At 35.4% G+C, this 19,470-nt stretch overlaps 1 protein-coding gene across 2 annotated transcripts in view; it reads right to left on the reverse strand.

Annotated features, from left to right (window-relative positions):
- Positions 1-2,631: 2,631 nt before the first annotated feature.
- Positions 2,632-19,470, reverse strand: part of EED (embryonic ectoderm development) — a 38,186-nt gene continuing 21,347 nt past the window's right edge. For both annotated transcript variants that reach the window (XM_007124912.3, XM_007124910.4), the window contains 6 exons: positions 17,177-17,268; positions 15,260-15,393; positions 12,625-12,730; positions 4,187-4,345; positions 3,383-3,456; positions 2,632-2,967 (listed from right to left, as the gene is read on the reverse strand). In XM_007124912.3, the coding sequence (XP_007124974.1) occupies positions 2,841-2,967; positions 3,383-3,456; positions 4,187-4,345; positions 12,625-12,730; positions 15,260-15,393; positions 17,177-17,268 (692 nt within the window). In that variant the 3' untranslated portion in view covers positions 2,632-2,840. The remainder of the gene's footprint in view (positions 2,968-3,382; positions 3,457-4,186; positions 4,346-12,624; positions 12,731-15,259; positions 15,394-17,176; positions 17,269-19,470) is intronic.

A 19,470-nucleotide genomic window follows, 5' to 3' on the forward strand; every position in this document is an offset into this window, starting at 1 on the left:
TAAGCAAAGATTTCTTAGCTCATTTTTCATTCATTCAACATCCCATTGAGTGCCTACTGTGAGCCAGTGTGTTGAGATTGAGATTAAAAACATAAGGAAACACTTCTGTTTCAATAGCTCTTACTCTGGCACTGATTTCATAACATAGGAAAACACAACAGTGCACGCATTTCAGTGGGATGCTAAAATGAGTTTCTACCAGAGATATTATGAAGGGAAGTGGAAGAAAGGCAGTAACTGGGAAAGGTAGAAACTCTTTCCAGAGGACAAACATTTAACTGAGCCCCTACAATGTGAATACAGAAAACAGCTCAGCTACCTGGAAAGCCTCTGCCAAAGCCTGGCAAGGCCACCAGAAGAAAAAAGAAAGGACATTGGCTAAGTGAGGGGCCCTGGCCAGGAAGAAGAGACTCCAGTCTATGTGGGGTCTTGAACAGTCCCTGTCAAGTCCCAGTCTGTTCACAGCTGTCTCTCTTGGATGTCCTGATCTTGGTTGTGGCCCAGAAGACTACAGAGAAAGGCCGTAGAAAGAGGGGAGGCCTGGCAGGAAGCTGAATCAGGCCCCAATCTGAGAACTGGGACAGAAACAATGCTAATTCCCAGACACAGAGGTGACCCAACAGACAGAAGAACTATTAACAATTCTCCACCACTCCCACCAGTAGCCTTGAACATGAGTTTGAGAGGTACTAGTTAGCCAGAGAGGAAGTTTCAAATGACTGTGGGAAGTTGTATGGGACTGGGTTAAGATAAGCATAATCTGTGCAGCAGAATCATCTGGGCGAGATTTTTTTTTAATACTGAATTCAAATCTCTCAGGTTGGGGCCCAGAGATCAGTCATATGCTCTCTAATGATTCTGATGCATTCACTCTTTCCACCGACCAGCATCTGGGAACCATTGCATGGCACAGGTTTATACAGGGACCTAATTAATGCAATGCTTTGCACACCTGGCCAATTAAATTTATAAATAAGTGATTCTCTCCTGTCTACTAGGAGCTCACATTTTAAGGCAAAGGTAATAAATTATTTTAGAAGGCCCTTCACAAAGGGTTTTGACTTCCAAGAGTTACTAACCCTGTTGCAGCCAGCTATTTTCAGGGATTTGAGGGAAACAATATAGCAACATAGGTAGCTACTCAGAACTGGGATTATTAAAACCTTGATTTGCAATCAGTCTTTCAGAATGATAAATCAAACATTTTTTATACAAAATTTTAGTGGTTTAAAAAGTAATTTTGCATCAAAACAATCAAAGAATGGCCAATAGAGTGCTATACACTACTCACAATGATTATTTGACAACCCATGATTAAATGGTTTTAGAATTAAACACAAATACACACTCACTCATTACACAAAACATAACAAAAATCACCCAACGTTTTACATTTCACATCAGCCTGGGGTAACTGAAGCAAGGAAGGTGAAATGAGTCTGCTTTTATTTATCTGAAGTCTTGCTCTGCATCAGAAAATAACCACAAAACACCAAGAATCTCTTTAGAAATCCGCCAGTTCAATTCCAAAATGATAGTCATTTTCTACAAATCACAACAGGTTAACCACTGCACCACCAGGGAAGTCCCTTTAATTCTGTTCTTGCCACTGTGCACAAAGCACCCTATGTTTGGGACAAAAATCACCAACTACTTTTTTTAAAATGAATTTTTATTGATTGATTGATTGACTGATGGCTGCATTGGGTCTTTGTAGCCGCGCGCGGGCTTCCTCTAGTTGTGGCAAGCGGGGGCTACTCTTCGTTGTTGTGCATGGGCTTCTCATTGCAGTGGCTTCTCTTCTTGTGAAGCACGGGCTCTAGGCACACGGGCTTCAGTGGTTGTGACACGCAGGCTCGGTAGTTGTGGCTCAGAGGCTCTAGAGTGCAGGCTCAGTAGTTGTGGTGCACGGGCTTAGTTGCTCCACGGCATGTGGGATCTTCCCGGCCCAGGGCTCAAACCCGTGTACCCTGCACCAGCAGGTGGATTCTTAACCACTATGCCACCAGGAAAACCCACCAACTACTTTCAACCCTATGATATCCTCAATTTACTTATTTCTCTTAACCAATACCCTTCTAGAAAAGGGGACAATAATGTACTCCCCATTTCTTTCATTTTTCAAACCACTGCGTTTAAGCTTCTACGTCCTCTCCTCCCTTGCTCTACTGATAGTATTTCCACTAAGATTACTAATGACCAAGTTGTAAATCGAATGGCAATAATATTTTTTAACTATAAAGATAGGTTATTAAAACATTACATGTCACAACTCTTATAGAATTTACTTATTACAAATTACAGAAGAAATCATTAAGAAATATAAAACCATAGGAAATACAATTTCCAATAAAGATAAGGGTTTAGTGTAGTCAAGTACTGTTCTAATTGCTTCACATGTATTAAATCACTTGATCCTTTTACTTACCCAAGGTCAGTTAGTGGCAGAGCCAAGATTAAAATTCAGTTTGTTCTAGTGCTTATACTTAATCACTATATTATATAGCTTTCTCCAGTTACACAAATAAAACAATAATAATCACTGCAAAAAGATAAGGTGTAATTTTATTACTTTCAACATTTCTTTTCATCACAATGAACAAAACAAAATAAACTAAAATACAACACAGCTTTACAAAAATAAATTTTTATTAAAAGCAGTAGAGTCTGAGCAGGAGACAGTACAAAGAGTGTAAACAATGTAAACATCACTACATTCAGCTCAGCTTGATTGAATGCTGAAAGACAACTCTAAATGCTCTATGTGCCCTTACTAGCAAGATACGTTAGTTCTACTGTACACAGAAAACACACTCTAATTTTGATTGAGAAGAAGTATTTTATCGAAGTCGATCCCAGCGCCAAATACTGGCATCATCACAAACAGCTATAAGAATGCTGCTATCCCTGCTAAAACTGGTTTGTCGAATAGCAGCACCACATTTATGATGAGTCAGTGTTGTGCATCTAGGGAGAAGACATGACAACAGGTTAAATACCATGCATATATAATGCTGTCAGTATCTAACTTAAAACAATGAATCAGAAAATGAATAGATGTTCCAAGTCATACAGAAAGCACTTGAAACCAGAATACACTTCACTAACAGCCCAATCTCAAATTTCATAAAATTTGGGTATATTTTAAATCCAAGAGGCACCATATAACTTATATTAAAAAAGAGAAATAACTTATTACCAAAGTACTTGGGAAAAACAATCATTATTAGAATAAAAAAGAAATACTTTACAATACTCTGAGAATGTAAATGTTACAAATGATTTAAGGGTGGCATTGCAAGTATCCATTACTTCCTCTATGCTGACATAACACTTTGGAGAAAAAGTCAGAAATTATGAAGAGGAATTTCTAAATACTTACTTGGCTTTATGAGGATCTTCTACTTCTAAATCCCAAACATAAAGTTTGCCAACCTGATTGCCCAATGCAAGCATCTGTATAAACATATTAAAAAAAATCAAATTATTAAAATAAGCTGTAAAGATTTCAAACAATCCTAAGACATCTTTCTTATTTCAGAAAAACCTCAGCTCCAGCCTATGGCAACGCTCTTGGTTATTTCTTTGCATCTTATATTTCTTACATTGTGTAAATGAGGATAAGAGCAACTAATACTTCACAAAGATGTCTTGAGTAAAATAAGGAGGTTATTTTGCAAATTTACGAAGAACTTTACAATTTATTTACATAGTTAGCATGTACTCTTTATTCTGCCTTAAAGAACTGTAGTAAAAGCCATAGGAAATTCCCAAAGCTTTCATATAGAAATAAATACCCAAGTAATTTGTTATCACAAAATTCTAACATCAAATTTTTAAAAAATTTTAGATAACTAATATTTTGTCTCTATCTTCCACGTTGGTTTTCTATATAAAAAGATTAACACTCTAATCCAAAACATTAAATCTTAGTAACAGATGTTACGGAAAATAAACACCTAACTGCCACCGTTGACACCTGTCAATTTCATTTATAATAAGCACTGCAGATGGTGTGCAGAGCCACAAGGGTAGAATAAATAACATCAAAGGCCAAAGCAATTAATACAAAAAAATCAAGGTAGATTAAACTTAGAGGTAATAGAATACAGATACACTACAGAGAAAACTAAAATTGCCATGGTTTTAAGTCAAATAATTTCAAAATGTAAAAACATGTTGCTACCTTTTGCCAGAAATCCATAGAAAACCTCATGTACCAAATGTCACACTGGCTGTAATCAAATCGCCCAAGAATAGTCACATTAGACTCACTGGGTTTAATTTTATCTATATCATCTTCCATTTTGCCAGGTTTCCAGCATACAATGGCATTTTCACAAGACTTTAAAAAAGACAGAAATGAGAAAAAAAGAAATGTTAATCAAAGAACTGAATTTTAAACATTAAAAACAAAGCTTTTTCTCTACTATCATTTCAGAACTCACAGCTCTTAGAACCTGGTTATCCATCTACTGAGTCCAGCGATATACATACATTTATATTTACAGAGTCAGTATCCACACTTACGGACAAGAAGTCTGATTATCAACAGATTTTAACAATACAAAAGCATTACACTGTCTAGAATATTCATTTTTGAAGTCACAATTTCTCTTTCAAACCAAAACAAATTCAGCTTTAGATACTTCAGCATCCAGAGACTTGAAGTATTTTATAGCAAAGGTAAAATTACAAACACTGTATTAGAATACACAGCTCTTCAATATGACCCCTGCTTACTTCGCTAGTTTCATCTTTCCCCATTCCACTTCTAAACCCCCGTGGTTCCCTTTATATCTGGTTAACTATTAATCCTTCTGTCTGCACTACATGATAGGTGCTCAAGAGATATCATAGGAAAGCTAATGAATTCATAGAAGGGGCCTTAGAGATCAGATTATACAGAAGGCAATAAAAGCAGTGGTTCAATATCAAGACACTGATAAGGGGATGGGATTAAACTAGGCTGAGTTACACCTTCCCTATCCTGCAACACTGAACCTTTACATACATTCTATTTAAGCAGCAAGTGGTAAAGAATAGAATGGGAGGAAAAAATGCAAAACAGAGGGCACTGTCTATATTCCTGTGTAGGTCAGTGATTTGCTGGCTAAGGGATATTTGGCAATGTCTCTGGCTTCTCGTTAATAGAAGCCAGAGATGCTGAACACTTTGCAATGCACAGAACAGCTCCTCCCACAAAAAAGAATTGTCTTACCCAACCTCCACAGGGCCAGGATTGAGAAATCCTGGTGTAGGTGAAGAATGCCTCCTGGAACTTTACAGGACACAGCCTAACAACCACATGTGGTAGCTCTGTGGGGTCACAGGGAGATTAGGGAGTGGACAATATGCTTTTTTTTCTTCTCTGCCCTTTTTGGATTATATAAAATCCCAGGGATATGGATCTGTTATACAAGTTCTTTATTGTAAAGTATCTTAGAGATCACCTAGGCTGATGACTCTTAACTAAGTACACAACTGGATTCATATAGACTGTACAGCTTTCTTTAAAAACTCATTTTGACCCCAACCCTACTGAATCACAAACTCTGAGAGGGGAGGCCAAAGCAGCAGAATTGTAAAATACTTCTTTAAGTGCTTCTTACTGGTTGTACTGGTAAAGGATCCTTAATCAATAGAGTTCCCTCATGGAGAACTAAATAATCGCACTAATGGATGGCTGTACTAGAAAATCATCTAGAGAGTTTTTAAACATTACAAATTCCCAGGTCCTTATGCCCGATTTAGAATATCTGGGGATGAAGCCTAGGAATCTATTTTTACAGTGTCCTCCCAATAGCTCTGATGTGGAGCCAGATGTTTTGACCACCAATATTCAGTTCAGCTTCCCACCTAAAATGCAGAAATCCTTTCCTATCATCTGATTAAGTTCTAAGAGCAGAAATTTTAGAGCTCCTCCTTTTTAAATTCTGCTTCCAAAACAGATGAAGAAGAGGTACTTTTCCCTATTTATCTCATTACGTACAGCTTAAAAGTCTGAAGGCTAGGGAGGAGGCAGACTGGTTAGGGGCCCTGGGACATGAAGGACATTGAGTTGCTTGGTTTTCTTTTGCCTCTTTATGTATCCCAGACTGGATGCTAGAGAAGGTAACAAGTCAACAAAGCTAACAAGTGAAGACAAAAAAAAAAAAAAAAAAAAAGCCCCAACAAAAGCCTACTCTCTGCAAAGGACCAGGAAAGTGGCAACCTAGCATGACAGAAAATTTTCAGGTAAACACTTAATACCACAGAAAAAACAGTGGACCCATCCACACATGTGGACCAGCAAAGTCCCAGTGGGGTCCCTTCTCAGGTGATAACTAAACACTTCAAGTACGTAACACCCTGACTCCCCCCTACCCCTCATGGTAATGAGGTGACTCTCCTCCTCCTCCTCTGCCTGGGGTGGTATTAGAGGAAGCCTAGCAGAGAGTCAGAATGTTCACAACCACCCACCACTCTCAGTGTCAGTGGAGACCACTCGGGGAGCAGTACTGAGGCCTCCCAACCCCTCTTGCTAGGGTGCTATCACCTGAGGCCCAGTGAAAAGCCTGAACTCCCACCCCAGTAGTAAAGAGACATCATCACCAAGTCAACCAAGTGGGGAACCTGAATTTCCCTTGCCACCTGCCAATAATGAAGCAACACTCCCCTTCCCCAGCTGAAAATTTATCAAAGGAAGCCTGCTTAAATATCAGTAAGATCCAGAGTTTTGTAACAGTAACCAAAATATCGATATCTTAATCAAAATTCACTTGTCATACCAAGAAATGTAAAAATCTTAACTTTAATTAGAAAAGATCAAGAGATACCAACACTGAGATGACATAGATGTTAGAACTATCTGACAAGGATTTTAAAGCAGCTATCATAAAAATGCTTCAATGAGAAATTACAAACCCATTTAAAACAATACAAAAAAGTCTCAGCAAACAAATAAAAGATAAGAATCACATGTAAATTTTAGAACTAAAAAAACTATAGCCAAAATAAAAAACAACTGAAGGGCTCACCAGAAAAAAAAGAGAGTTGAAAGAGTCAGTAAATTTAATGTTAGAACATAGAAATTACCCAATTTGAACAAAAGAAAACAGACTTATTAAATAACAGAGTCTCAGGGACCAAACAAAAAATATAATATTCACATCATTAGAGTTCCTAAAGGAGAGGGGAAAGAAAGTGGGGCTAAATAAGAATTTGAATAATGGCTGAAAAGTTTCCAAATATGGGACAAATTATGTCCCCCAAAGACAAACCTACTACAGATTCGAGATGGTGAGTGAACCGCAAAAAAGATAAACTCAAGAAATCAATATCAGGCATATCACATTCAAACTTCTGAAAACTAAAGACAAAGAAAAAAAAATCCCGAAAGCAGTTAAGAGAGAAAGAACACCTTACCTATAGGAAAAAAACAATTCAATGATGGCAGATGTCTCATTACCAATGACAGAGACCAGAAAGAGGGGGAACAACATTTTTCAAATGTTTAAAGAACCATCAACACAAAATCCTATATTCAGTGAACATATGCTTCAGGAATGAAGGGGAAATGAGGACATCCTCAGACTAAGAAAAACTAAAAGAATTTGTCACCATTCTAAAAGAATGGCTACAGGAAGTTTGATGAACAGAAAGGAAATGATATAAGAAGGAATATCAGAATATCTTGGAATATCAGAAAGGAGGAATGAACAACAGAAAAAGCAAAATGAGTAAACACAACATTCTCCTTCTTCTTGAGTTTTAAAATTCTGTTTGGTGGTTGAAGCAAAAATTGTAATACTCTTTGATGAAGTTCTCAATTGTAAAGGGAATATTTGAGACAATTATAAGTGGAGGAGAAAGAGAGAGGTAAGCCTCCTATACTTCACTTGAAGTGGTAAAATGCTGATATACTGACTGATCATATATACACACACACACACACACACACACACAGAGTAACACCCAGAGCAAATACCAAAAAAGCTACACAAAGAAATATACTCAAAAGTAGTATAGACAAATCAAATTGGAATTCTAAATTATGTGCACATACGCGAAAAAACCCAGAGAAATGAAAAGAATGAAAAAAATTAAATAGTAAACTTAATGTAATAATTGGTAAGTTAAGGCTCAAATATAAATGGTCTGAATATACTAGCTAAAAGAAAGTTTGGCAAAGTGAATTAAAAAAATATGACCCAACTATATGCTCTCTTTAAGAAACTCACTTCAGGTATAACAATACAGGTAGATTAAAGGTAAAAGGTTTGAAAAAGATGGGACTTGCTTGGTGGTGCAGTGGTTAAGAATCCACCTGCCAATGCAGAGAACACAGGTTCGAGCCCTGGTCCGGGAAGATCCCACATGCTGCGGAGCAACTAAGCCCGTGCACCACAACTACTGAGCCTGCGCTCTAGAGCCCATAAGTCACAACTACTGAGCCCGTGTGCCACAACTACTGAAGCCCATGCACCCTAGAGCCCATGCTCCGCAACAAGAGAAGCCACTGCAATGAGAAGCCCACCCGCTGCAACTAGAAAAGGCCCACACACAGCAACCAAGACCTGATGCAGTCAAAAATAAATAAATAAACTTTAAAAAAAAAAGGTTTGAAAAAGATATGCCATTAATTAAAGGAAAGCAGGAATGGCTATATTACTGTAAGACAAAGGAGCCATCAAAGCAAAAAATTTACCAGAGACAGAGATGGACCTTACATAATGAAGAGGGTCAAGCTACCAAGGCAAGGCAATACCAAATGTGTATACACCAACCAACAGAGCTGCAAAACGTAACAGAACTGAAAGGAGAAAGGGAAAAAGTCACAATTATAGTTGAAGACTTCAACACTTATTTCTCAATAATTTACTAATTATTAGACAGAATAGTGGACAGAAAATCAACAAAGACATAGAAGAATTCAACCACACTGTCAACTGACAGGATCTAACTGACATTTATAGAACACTCCACCCAACAGCAGAATATACATTCTTTTCAGGCTCCCATGGAACATACCCAAAACAGGGTCATAAAACAAATCTCAAAAAATTTAAAAGAATCAAAATCATAAAGAGTATATTCTGACCAAAATGGAATCAAATTAGAATCAATAAGAGAACGATAACAAGAAAATTTCCTAGCACCTAGAAACTACACAACACACTTCATATCAAAATTTTTGTGAGATGCAGCTAAAGCAGTGCTGACAGGGAAATTTATAGCACTAAATGCTTACATTAGAAAAGTCTCAACTAAATAATCTAAGCTCCCATCATAAAAATAGAAGAACAAAAACAACTCACAGCAAACTAAAGGAAAGAAGGAAGACAGGAGATAACAGAAAAATATTTGACAAACCCTTTAAAAGAGTGACAGAAGAGAAGATATAAATGACTAATTTCAGGAATGAAACAGGGGCTATCACTAGAGACCTTGCAGATATCAAAAGGATAATAAGGGAATACTACAAATGACTCTCCACACATAAATTTTATATTAGATGGAATGGATCAACTCCTCAAATAGCACAAACTACCACAATTCACCCAACATGAAACAGTTCATTCGAATAACCTTTTCACTTTTAAGGAAACTGAGTGTTTAATTTTTAAACTCCTCCTCAAAAATTTCTAGGCCTAGAGGCCAGTATTATTGATACCAAAACCAGACAAAGGTAATATAAATAAGAAAACTTCAGACCAATATCATATCTCATTAATACATATAAAATCTTTAACAAAATATTAGCAAATAGAATTCAGTAACATATAAAAAGAATTATACAGCAAGACCAAGTAAGCTTATTCCAGTGATACAATATTCAGAAACAATCAGTGCAATCCACTGCATTAACAGGCTAAAAAAGAAAAACCAGTGATCATATCAGTTGATGCAGAAAAAGCATTTGACAAAATTTAACACCCATTCATGATAAAACTCTGAAAAAATGAGGCAAAAGGACAGCTCTCAACTTGATAAAGAACATCTACAAAAATCGTATAGTTGATATACATACTTGTGAAAGACTGAATTCTCTCCCCCTTTAACATCAGAAGCAAGCCTAGGATGTCTGCTCTTAACACTGCTATTCCACACAGGACTAGAAGCTTACCAGTGAAATAAGACAAGAAAAGGAAATTAAGAAAAATACAGTTCAGAAAGGAAGATATAAAAACTGTCCTTATTTGCAGATGAAATTATGATCTATGTAGAAAATCCCATGTAATTAACCAAAAACAAACAAAAACCTATCTGAACTATAAGTAGTTCAAACAGATTGAAGGATTCAAGATTAATACACAAAAATCAATTTATTTCTATATACTAGCAATGAACACAAAGAAATGGAAATCAGAAATACCATTTATTACAGCCACTCTAAATGGAGAGACATACCATAGTCAAGGACCAGAAGACTAAGCAGAGTAAAGATATTAATTCCCCACAAAACTGATATACTGGTTTAACACAATTCCAATCAAAATCTCCCCACCTCACAAAAAAAATCCCAGCGAGATTTTTAGTAAATGTAGACAAGATTATTCTAAAATTTATATAGAAAGACAAAGCACTAGAATAGCTAAAATAATATTGAAAAAGAATAAAGTGGAAGAAATCACTCTACCAACTCCAAGACTTATTATAGAGCTAGAGTAACCAAGCCTGTGTATGTAGTACTGGTAGAGGGAACAGAATAGAAAAACCAGAATCAGCCTCATTCAAGTATGGCCAAACAATTTTGAAAAAAGTACAAAAGCAATTCAAAGGAGGAAAGATAGGCTTTCAACAAACGAAGCTGGAACAACTGGATAACTATAGGCAAAACATGAACTTTCTACCTAAACCTCATACAAAAATTAACTTAAAATGGACCATTAAATTTAACATAAACCATTACAATACTTTTTGAAGGACACACAGGAGAAAATCTTTAGGACCTAGGGCTCAGTGAAGAGCATTTAAACACAATATCAAAAGCATGATCCATAAAATAATATTTTTTTTAAAAAATCAATAAATTAATTGAACTTTATCAAAATTAAAAACATTTGCTCTGTAAAAGACCCTGTTAAGAGGATGAAAAGACAAGCTACAGACTGGAAGAAAATATTTGCAAACTATTTATCTGACATAGGATTTATATTTAGAATATATGAAGAACTCTCAAAACTCAACACAGTAAGAAACAAAACAAAACAAAAACCAATCCAATCAGAAAATGAGAAGATATGAAGAAACATCATTGAAAGGATATATGGATGGTAAATAAGCACATGAAAAAGATGTTCAACACCACTAACCATCAGGGAAATGCAAATTAAGACCACGATGATGTATCACTACACACCTATCAGAACAGCTAAAATAAAAAATAGTGACAATACCAAATGCCGGCGAAGATTCGAAGACACTGGATCTTTCATACATTGCTGGTGGGAATGTAAAATGGCACGGCCACTCTGGAAAATAGTTTGGCAGGTTCTTAAAAAACTAAACGAACTTAACCATGACCTAGCAATTGCTCTTCTAGGCATTTATCCCAGAGAAGTGAAAACTTAGGTAAGTCCACACAAAAACCTATACACGATTGTTCAATAGCAGCTTTATTTGTAATAGGCCCAAACTAGAAAGGATCAAAATGTCCTACAATAGATGCATAAGGTTAAATAAACTGTGGTACATCCATTCCATGGGATACTACTCAGCAGTAAAAAGGGAGACCTATTGATACACACAACAACTTGGATGGCATTATACTGAGTGAAAAAAAAAATCTTAAAAGGTCCCATACTGTAACATTCTTGAAATGACAAAATCACATGTGATAAAATGACATAGAACTACACACGCACATTGTACAATGTCAATTTCCTGGATTTGATATTGTATTATAGCTATGTAAGATGTAATAACCAATGGGGGAAATTGGGTGAAGGGCAATATGGGACCTCTCTGAACTGTCTTTGAAACTTCCTGTGAATCTAATTTCAAGATCAAAAGTTTAAAAATAGAAAGGTAAAACTATACCCTCATGGCCAAGGAAAAAATAAATCAGGCTCTGCCCAAGAAAATGTGAAATGCCCTGAAACCTGTATCAAGAAAAGAAACTAGACAGCAGTTTCTCCAAATTTGACAATCCTAAATGTTCAGATGACATCACCACCAACTTCTCTAAATTATCAGTAAAAAATATATATATAAACATATGTATCAACATACTAGAGCAGGGGTTGGCAAACTACATCCCATGAACCAACTCATTCCGTTTTTGTACATTTAAGTTTACTGAAATGAACACAAACATTAAAAACAACAACAACAACAAAAAACAACCACACTACTGGCTTTAGATAGTGGTTATTTTACAATAACACTGGATATCAGAGAACAGTATCAACTTGCAAGTTAACATTTTTCATCTTATTGGAACACAAATTATAATTTATCAGGATGTTTTATGCCTAAAACAAATGTCCAAATCTTTCAAAGTTATCATAAGACTTAAAAAAAAAAAAAAGCAATTTCCCATCTGTTATCCAATTTACCAACTGCATAAAAAACTGTGCTCCCTGCAAAGTTCCAACTCACACAAACAATGGAAATACAGCTTAACAGCAGTTACCATACCTTGGAAAGTATCAAATCACCTAACCATCGCACACAATCGACATAATTTCTATGTATGTCTCTGGTAGAAAAGTCAGGAAAATGAATTTTCTGAGAAATAAATGGCCTGAAATGGAAATATCAAAAGTTAAGAGAAAAACGTGTAGCAAAAGCTCACTAATTTTCCTTTTTGGATTTATAAAACTTTGAAAAATAAAATATATGAATACTAATTCTTCTGTGTTTCTACAAAACTAAATACCTTCTTATCTGTTTACTTGGAGCTAAAATCTCATTCCATTTTTGTTTCTACATTTTACTCCATTATTAGCTCTCAACTGAATTTTGTATTCATCCTATTAGATTTCATTTATAAAAATTGCACCTTCCTGCCTTACTACATATAGGCCAAAATTAATCACTTCAATTCTGGCTATCCTAACCAATAACCAAAGACACCTGATTACAGAGCTGAAAATTTCTCATAGAAAATACTAAGCTACCTACTCAATCCTTTAAAATTAAGCATTAATGGTCTATGAAAGTAAACACATCTAGATTATTTCAAAAGATAATTATCTTTTAGAAACAATGACACATCATTTCAAATTCTGCTAAAGGTAAAGTTAGGTGAGAATCCTTCCTAGAACAACAATTTCTGAACATGATATCTGACAGGAATTTGACATTTATTAGTTAGAACTTCTCCTGTATTTAGAAAAGTAAAATATGGCACAACTTTTCCTTAAAGATGTTTGTGAGCAGACCATAAACTAGAGAAGTTGCTACCAATTCTGAAGTTAATTAAATGTATACCTAATATTTCTAATCTAGTAAGTGATCCAGTTTTATTTATTTATTTTTATTTATTTTATTTTTGGCTGCATTGGGTCTTCGCTGCTGCACGCGGGCTTTTCTCTGGTTGTGACGAGCAGAGGCTACTCTTCATTGCAGTGCATAGGCTTCTCATTGTGGTGGCTCCTTTTGTTGCAGAGCATGGGCTCAAGGTGTGTGGGCCTCAGTAGTTGTGGCACACGGGCTCAGCAGTTGTGTGGCTCGTGGGCTCTAGAGTGCAGGCTCAGCTGTTGTGGCTCATGGGCTTACTTGCTCCGCGGCATGTGGGATCCTCCCGGACCAGTTCTCAAACCCGTGTCCCCTGCATTGGCAGGCAGATTCTCAACCACTGCGCCACCAGGGAAGCCCCTGATTCAGTTTTTAAACTGAAGTAACTGCAGAAGTATCATATACCATGAATTAGTTGTGTCTTGGGCAACTCACATGTCCTCTCTTTGCTTTTCCCTCATATGTAAAATGGATGTTGGGCTGAATCATTTCAAATACTCTTTCCAATTCAAATTCTGGGATCTTTTCTTTTTTTTCTTTTTTTTTTGCGGTTTGCAGGATCTCAGTTCCTCAACCAGGGATTGAACCCAGGTCACGACACTGGAAGCCTGGAATCCTAACCACCAGGCCACCAGGGAACTCCTGGATTTTTTTCTTTATTAAAACATTAAAATACTATTAATGATCTGATATAAATTCTTAACTGCTATAATTTTATTAATTACTTTTTAGCCAAATATGTATTATAATCTACGGTTAAACCTCTCTCAAGAAGACCAGCATAATTCACTGTTATTTTCTGTAAGCTGTAAAATATACCTTCTATTTATTTCAGAGCTCTAGAAAATATAAAAACATAAACTGAATATTATACTAAGCCCTGGTGTTTGAAAATAAAAATCGAAAGTCATACTAATTCTTAGAGGCTTGAGATCTGATGCATGTCTGTGTATTAAAATATTTACTGATAATTACAAATTCAACTACCAATCTATTAATAATCTGGCTTGATAACCAGAAAATTAACTCTGCTAAAATGAAAAGTGCAAACAAAGTTAACATTTACAAACATATGATAGTCACAGTGAAAGTGTTAATAATAGCTTGATAAGATTCTGAAAAAGACAGTAAATGAATTAAGAGTTGAGGTTTTTCAAAAATATACTAAGAAAACTGCCAAGTTCCCACAGCTAGTCCCTCCCCTTGGTTCAAAGCTCCTGTTTTTGAACTTTCTCCATTTAATGAAGTGAGTATCACTTAAAGGAAAGCATTATGTTATCATGAATTAAAGCTAAGAACCCCATTTAAAATTATGATTTACTTTTTCTGTTTATATAATCATCTTCCACAGATGTGTGAGTTTTCAAATAATTTATTTTCTTAGAAACATAATCAATATAACAGTTTCAAGGCATATGAAATTTAAGGACTGAAAATAAAGCTCTTTCATTATGAGTGAAAAATAAAAAATAAAATTATTATTTACTGTCTTGAATTAGAACTTACAGTATTGACAAGCAGTGCTAATAACATTAGCACATGCATACCTAAATAAAAATAGTGAAATGTGCTACTAAATTAAGATAAAAATACAACTGAAAGGGATTTTGAAAAATGAGCCACAAACATATAGACAAAAATAAAGGCCTTCCATTTAAAATCAGTGAATTTTATGGCATATAAGTTATACCTTAAAGTTATTAAAAGGGGATTCTAAAATCAGTGTTGGAGACTTATACAATAATTTTGGGAAAAGTAAAACGCTATTCAACAGCATGAGATAGCAAATTGTTTTAAGTACTACAACTGTTACCTGTTAGTTTTATTTGGGTTATAATCATAAGATTCCTTAATTGCATTCATCATTCTCTTTGAATTGATCCTCCAAAGTTTAAGAGAGTGATCCATACCACAGGACATTATTTTTTCACCCAAAAGATCATAATCCTGTATGTAAAACAGAAAAGCTTAAATTAAATATATAAATTATTTCCCCAAATTATGCTATCTAATTTTCATCTGATGTCCAGTATTGTGAAAATTGTATTTCAAACCACCATACTAACATTTTGGGTTTCATATATGTTTACTGCTTTTGAGATTTATTTTAACTGATGTGTCACCACCACAATATATGAGCTTATACAATATGGAAGGCAAAAAAGTAAACTGAATTTAATTTTATCTATTCAATTATCTTTATTCAAATATTTCCTTTGCTTGATTTTTAAGGTGAATCGAATGATGAGGTAAAACAATTATTCTATGACACAAAAACCTAAATGGTTATGTTACTTTTCTTTCTCTAACACTGATCAAGCAATGAAACTGACATCTGTATGTGAAATTGAGTCCTTAAACAATTGAAATTTTACTGTATTTGTACACCTAAGTCACAGCACTTCAGGTACCTTGGTTTTAGAGTTCACTTTTTAAATGAATAAAGGAAAAAATGTCTAAAAAAGGAAATAACATATTTAAACTTTTTCATTGGCTGTTTACTAATTTTTACTAAGCTCCTAACAGATCATCCATTATAACCTTAATCCACCTCATTTCATAGATGAGACACTGAGGCACAGAGATGATATTTAATTTAGCACATGGTACATACATGTGTTAAGGAAAATCTCACACATCAATCCTTCTAGCAGTGAACTCCTATTGTTACAGAGAAGAGATACAGACTCCTGCTCTCATTTTAAGAAATAACAGTAGAGAGTTCTATTTAAGGAGAGTATTTTCCTCACTAAACTAGATATTCTGTTAATCCAACCTTTGAATTAATCATGAACACTGTTTTACACAGCCTGAGAGCTTTAGGTTTGCTGTTTATTGAATCCGCAAGTCTGGTAGCTGCTCTTTTCCTAATAACCTCACTGTCAACAGCAACAAGACACCCTCAGAGCCAGGAGCTCTCATTAGTTTTTAAGGAAGGACAGTAGTCTTTTCACACATAGAGCCAGGTGGAGATTGCTATTGCAACTTCTAGAAAATCCAAGTTGCAAGTTCTAGAAAATCCTTTAAGGTAGGTATAATTCTCACAAAAGTATACAAACCCTAACTATAGGAATAGTTAGTACCTCCAATTAAAATGTCACATGCTTCAAAATATGGTGCCCCTTTAAATAGTTTTAAAAAAAAAGAAGAAAAGAAATGAGCTATAAGACTACTAAATAAGTAAGCTCTACACGGAACACAAGGAAATCTGAAATAACATAAAATCTGAAACTTGACTAAAAACATTTATATCATTACAATAGATCAATAGATTATAATACATAAGTATAAAGATAACACCATGCCATCAAAGGGAAGAATTACCTAAAACTCAGTGTGAACAACACTTCCTAGAAATGAGTAACTTATATTTCAACTTCAAATAAAAGATGAAAAAGTTTCTTAATTGCCAAGTAGGTTAACCTTTTCCTTTAATAACTGAGAAACAACAAAAGTTACCTTGGTGATTTTAGATTAAAAAAGGAAAAGAACAAGTTCATAGTATTCATTCATGAGAATCCAGTCACTGAGCACAGATAAAACACAAAGAGCCTATATGCTTTACTTCTTCATCTGTAAGTTAAAACCTTCTCTGTCACAAGTAAATGAAATAACTGTCTGCCAGACTAGATGAAACAAACCACATGCTTTCTTAGAAGAAAAGAGTTCTATGGGTATTGTTCACAGCTTTGTACACCTGAAGGTCACTGCCCTGTAGCTTTCAACTTACAGCACTTAGAACTTCATCTCTGTGCCCTTCTACACCTCCAAATATTGCCACCAGAGTGTCCGTTTGGATATTCCATAATCGTAAAGCATGATCTAGTACAGACATAAAAAAATTAATATGAACTTTTATCATTCATTTACTGTGGACTTTCAAAAGCTCTTTAAAGAAGAAAAAGCTACCAAAGTTTGGACTAAACTTACTCACAGTAAAGATTAAGAAGGAATCCATACCATATAGGAACTTAAAATATTTATATCACCTGTAGATTTAACTAGGTATGAGCTCATACTTTCAAGATAAGAAAGAAATATTTCTCTGGTCCTAAATTTGATTATTGCATATGCCATAGAACAAGGAACTAGCTTTTCTCTCTACCATATCCACATTTACAAATTGGAGAGGACAAAGTAGATTTATAAGATTTCTATAGTAAATCCCAAAATAGGATTGAAACATACATAGTGACATAATTTTAGAGTATTATAGACCTTACAAACATGCTATAACTGTAATTTGAGCAATCTAATTTCCCACTAAACATCAGCAACAAAATAAACAGACAGCAATATTCATAAATATACTATGCAGAGCTTGAAATATAGCAATGTCCATACTGTACATGAATATTGACATATTACATAGGTAACACTAAGAGGCAGTAACATATTGTGTTAGTAGTGGAAATTAACATTGCTACAAAAATGATTTGTTGATTCCAATCTGTGTCCAAGTTTTTGTGCAGACATATACTTTCATTTCTCTTGAAGACATACACTCCTAGGAGTGGTAATTCTATGTTTAACTTTTTAGGACTGCCAGACTGTTTTTCAATATCCTTACATTTTACATTCCCACCAGCAATGGATGAGGGGGGGTTCCAATTCTCCATATCCTAGTCAACATATTTTATTGTCTTTTTGATTATCGTCATCCTAGTAGGTGTGAAGTGGTATCATTTTTTTAAATTAACATCTTTATTGGAGTATAATTGCTTTTCAGTGTTGTGTTAGTTTCTGCTATAAAACAAAGTGAATCAGCTATATGCACACATATATCCCCATATCCCCTCCCTCTTGCGTCTCCCTCCCACCCTCCTTATCCCACCCCTCTAGGTGGTCGCAAAGCACCAAGCTGATCTCCCTGTGCCTTGCAGCTGCTTCCCACTAGCTATCTATTCTACATTTGGCAGTGTACATGTCAATGCTACTCTCCCACTTCGTCCCAGCTTACCCTTCCCCCTCCCCGTGTCCTCAAGTCCATTCTCTACGTCTGTTTCTTTATTCCTGTCCTGCTCTAGGTTCATCAGAACCATTTTATTTTTTTTTTAGATTCCATATATATGTGTTAGCATACGGTATGCTTTTCTCTTTCTGACTTACCTCACTTTGTATGACAGACTCTAGGTCCATCCACCTCACTATAAATAACTCAATTTCGTATCTTTTTATGGATGAGTAATATTCCACTGTATATATGTGCCACATCTTCTTTATCCATTCATCTGTCGATGGACACTTAGGTTGCTTCCATGTCCTGGCTATTGTAAATAGTGTTGCAATGAACACTGTGGTACATGACTCTTTTTGAATTATGGTTTTCTCAGGGTATATGCCCAGTAGTGGGACTGCTGGGTCATATGGTAGTTCTGTTTTTAGTTTTTTAAGGCATCTCCATACTGTTCTCCAGAGTGACTGTATCAATTTACATTCCCACCAACACTGCAAGAGGGTTCCCTTTTCTCCACACCCTCTCCAGCATTTATTGTTTGTAGATTTTTTGATGATGGCCATACTGACCGGTTTGAGGTGATACCTCATTGTAGTTTTGATTTGCATTTCTCTAATGATTAGCCATGTTGAGCATCCTTTCATGTGTTTGTTGGCAATCTGTATATCTTCTTTGGAGAAATGTCTATTTAGGTTTTCTGCCCATTTTTGGATTGGGTTGTTTTTTTGTGATACTGAGCTGCATGAGCTGCTTGGATATTTTAGAGATTAATCCTTTGTCAGTTACTTCGTTTGCAAATATTTTCTCCCATTCTAAGGGTTGTCTTTTCATCTTGTTTATGGCTTCCTTTGCTGTGCAAAAGCTTCTGTTTCATTAGGTCCCATTTGTTTGTTTTTGTTTTTATTTCCATTTCTCTAGGAGGTGGGTCAAAAAGGATCTTGTTGTGATTTATGTCATAGAGTGTTCTGCCTATGTCTTCCTCTAAGAGTTTGATAGTGTCTGGCCTTACATTTAGGTCTTTAATCCATTTTGAGTTTATTTTTGTGTATGGTGTTAGGCAGTGTTCT

This window comes from Physeter macrocephalus, chromosome 16 (genome assembly GCF_002837175.3).
Source record: "Physeter macrocephalus isolate SW-GA chromosome 16, ASM283717v5, whole genome shotgun sequence".
NCBI lineage: Eukaryota > Metazoa > Chordata > Mammalia > Artiodactyla > Physeteridae > Physeter > Physeter macrocephalus.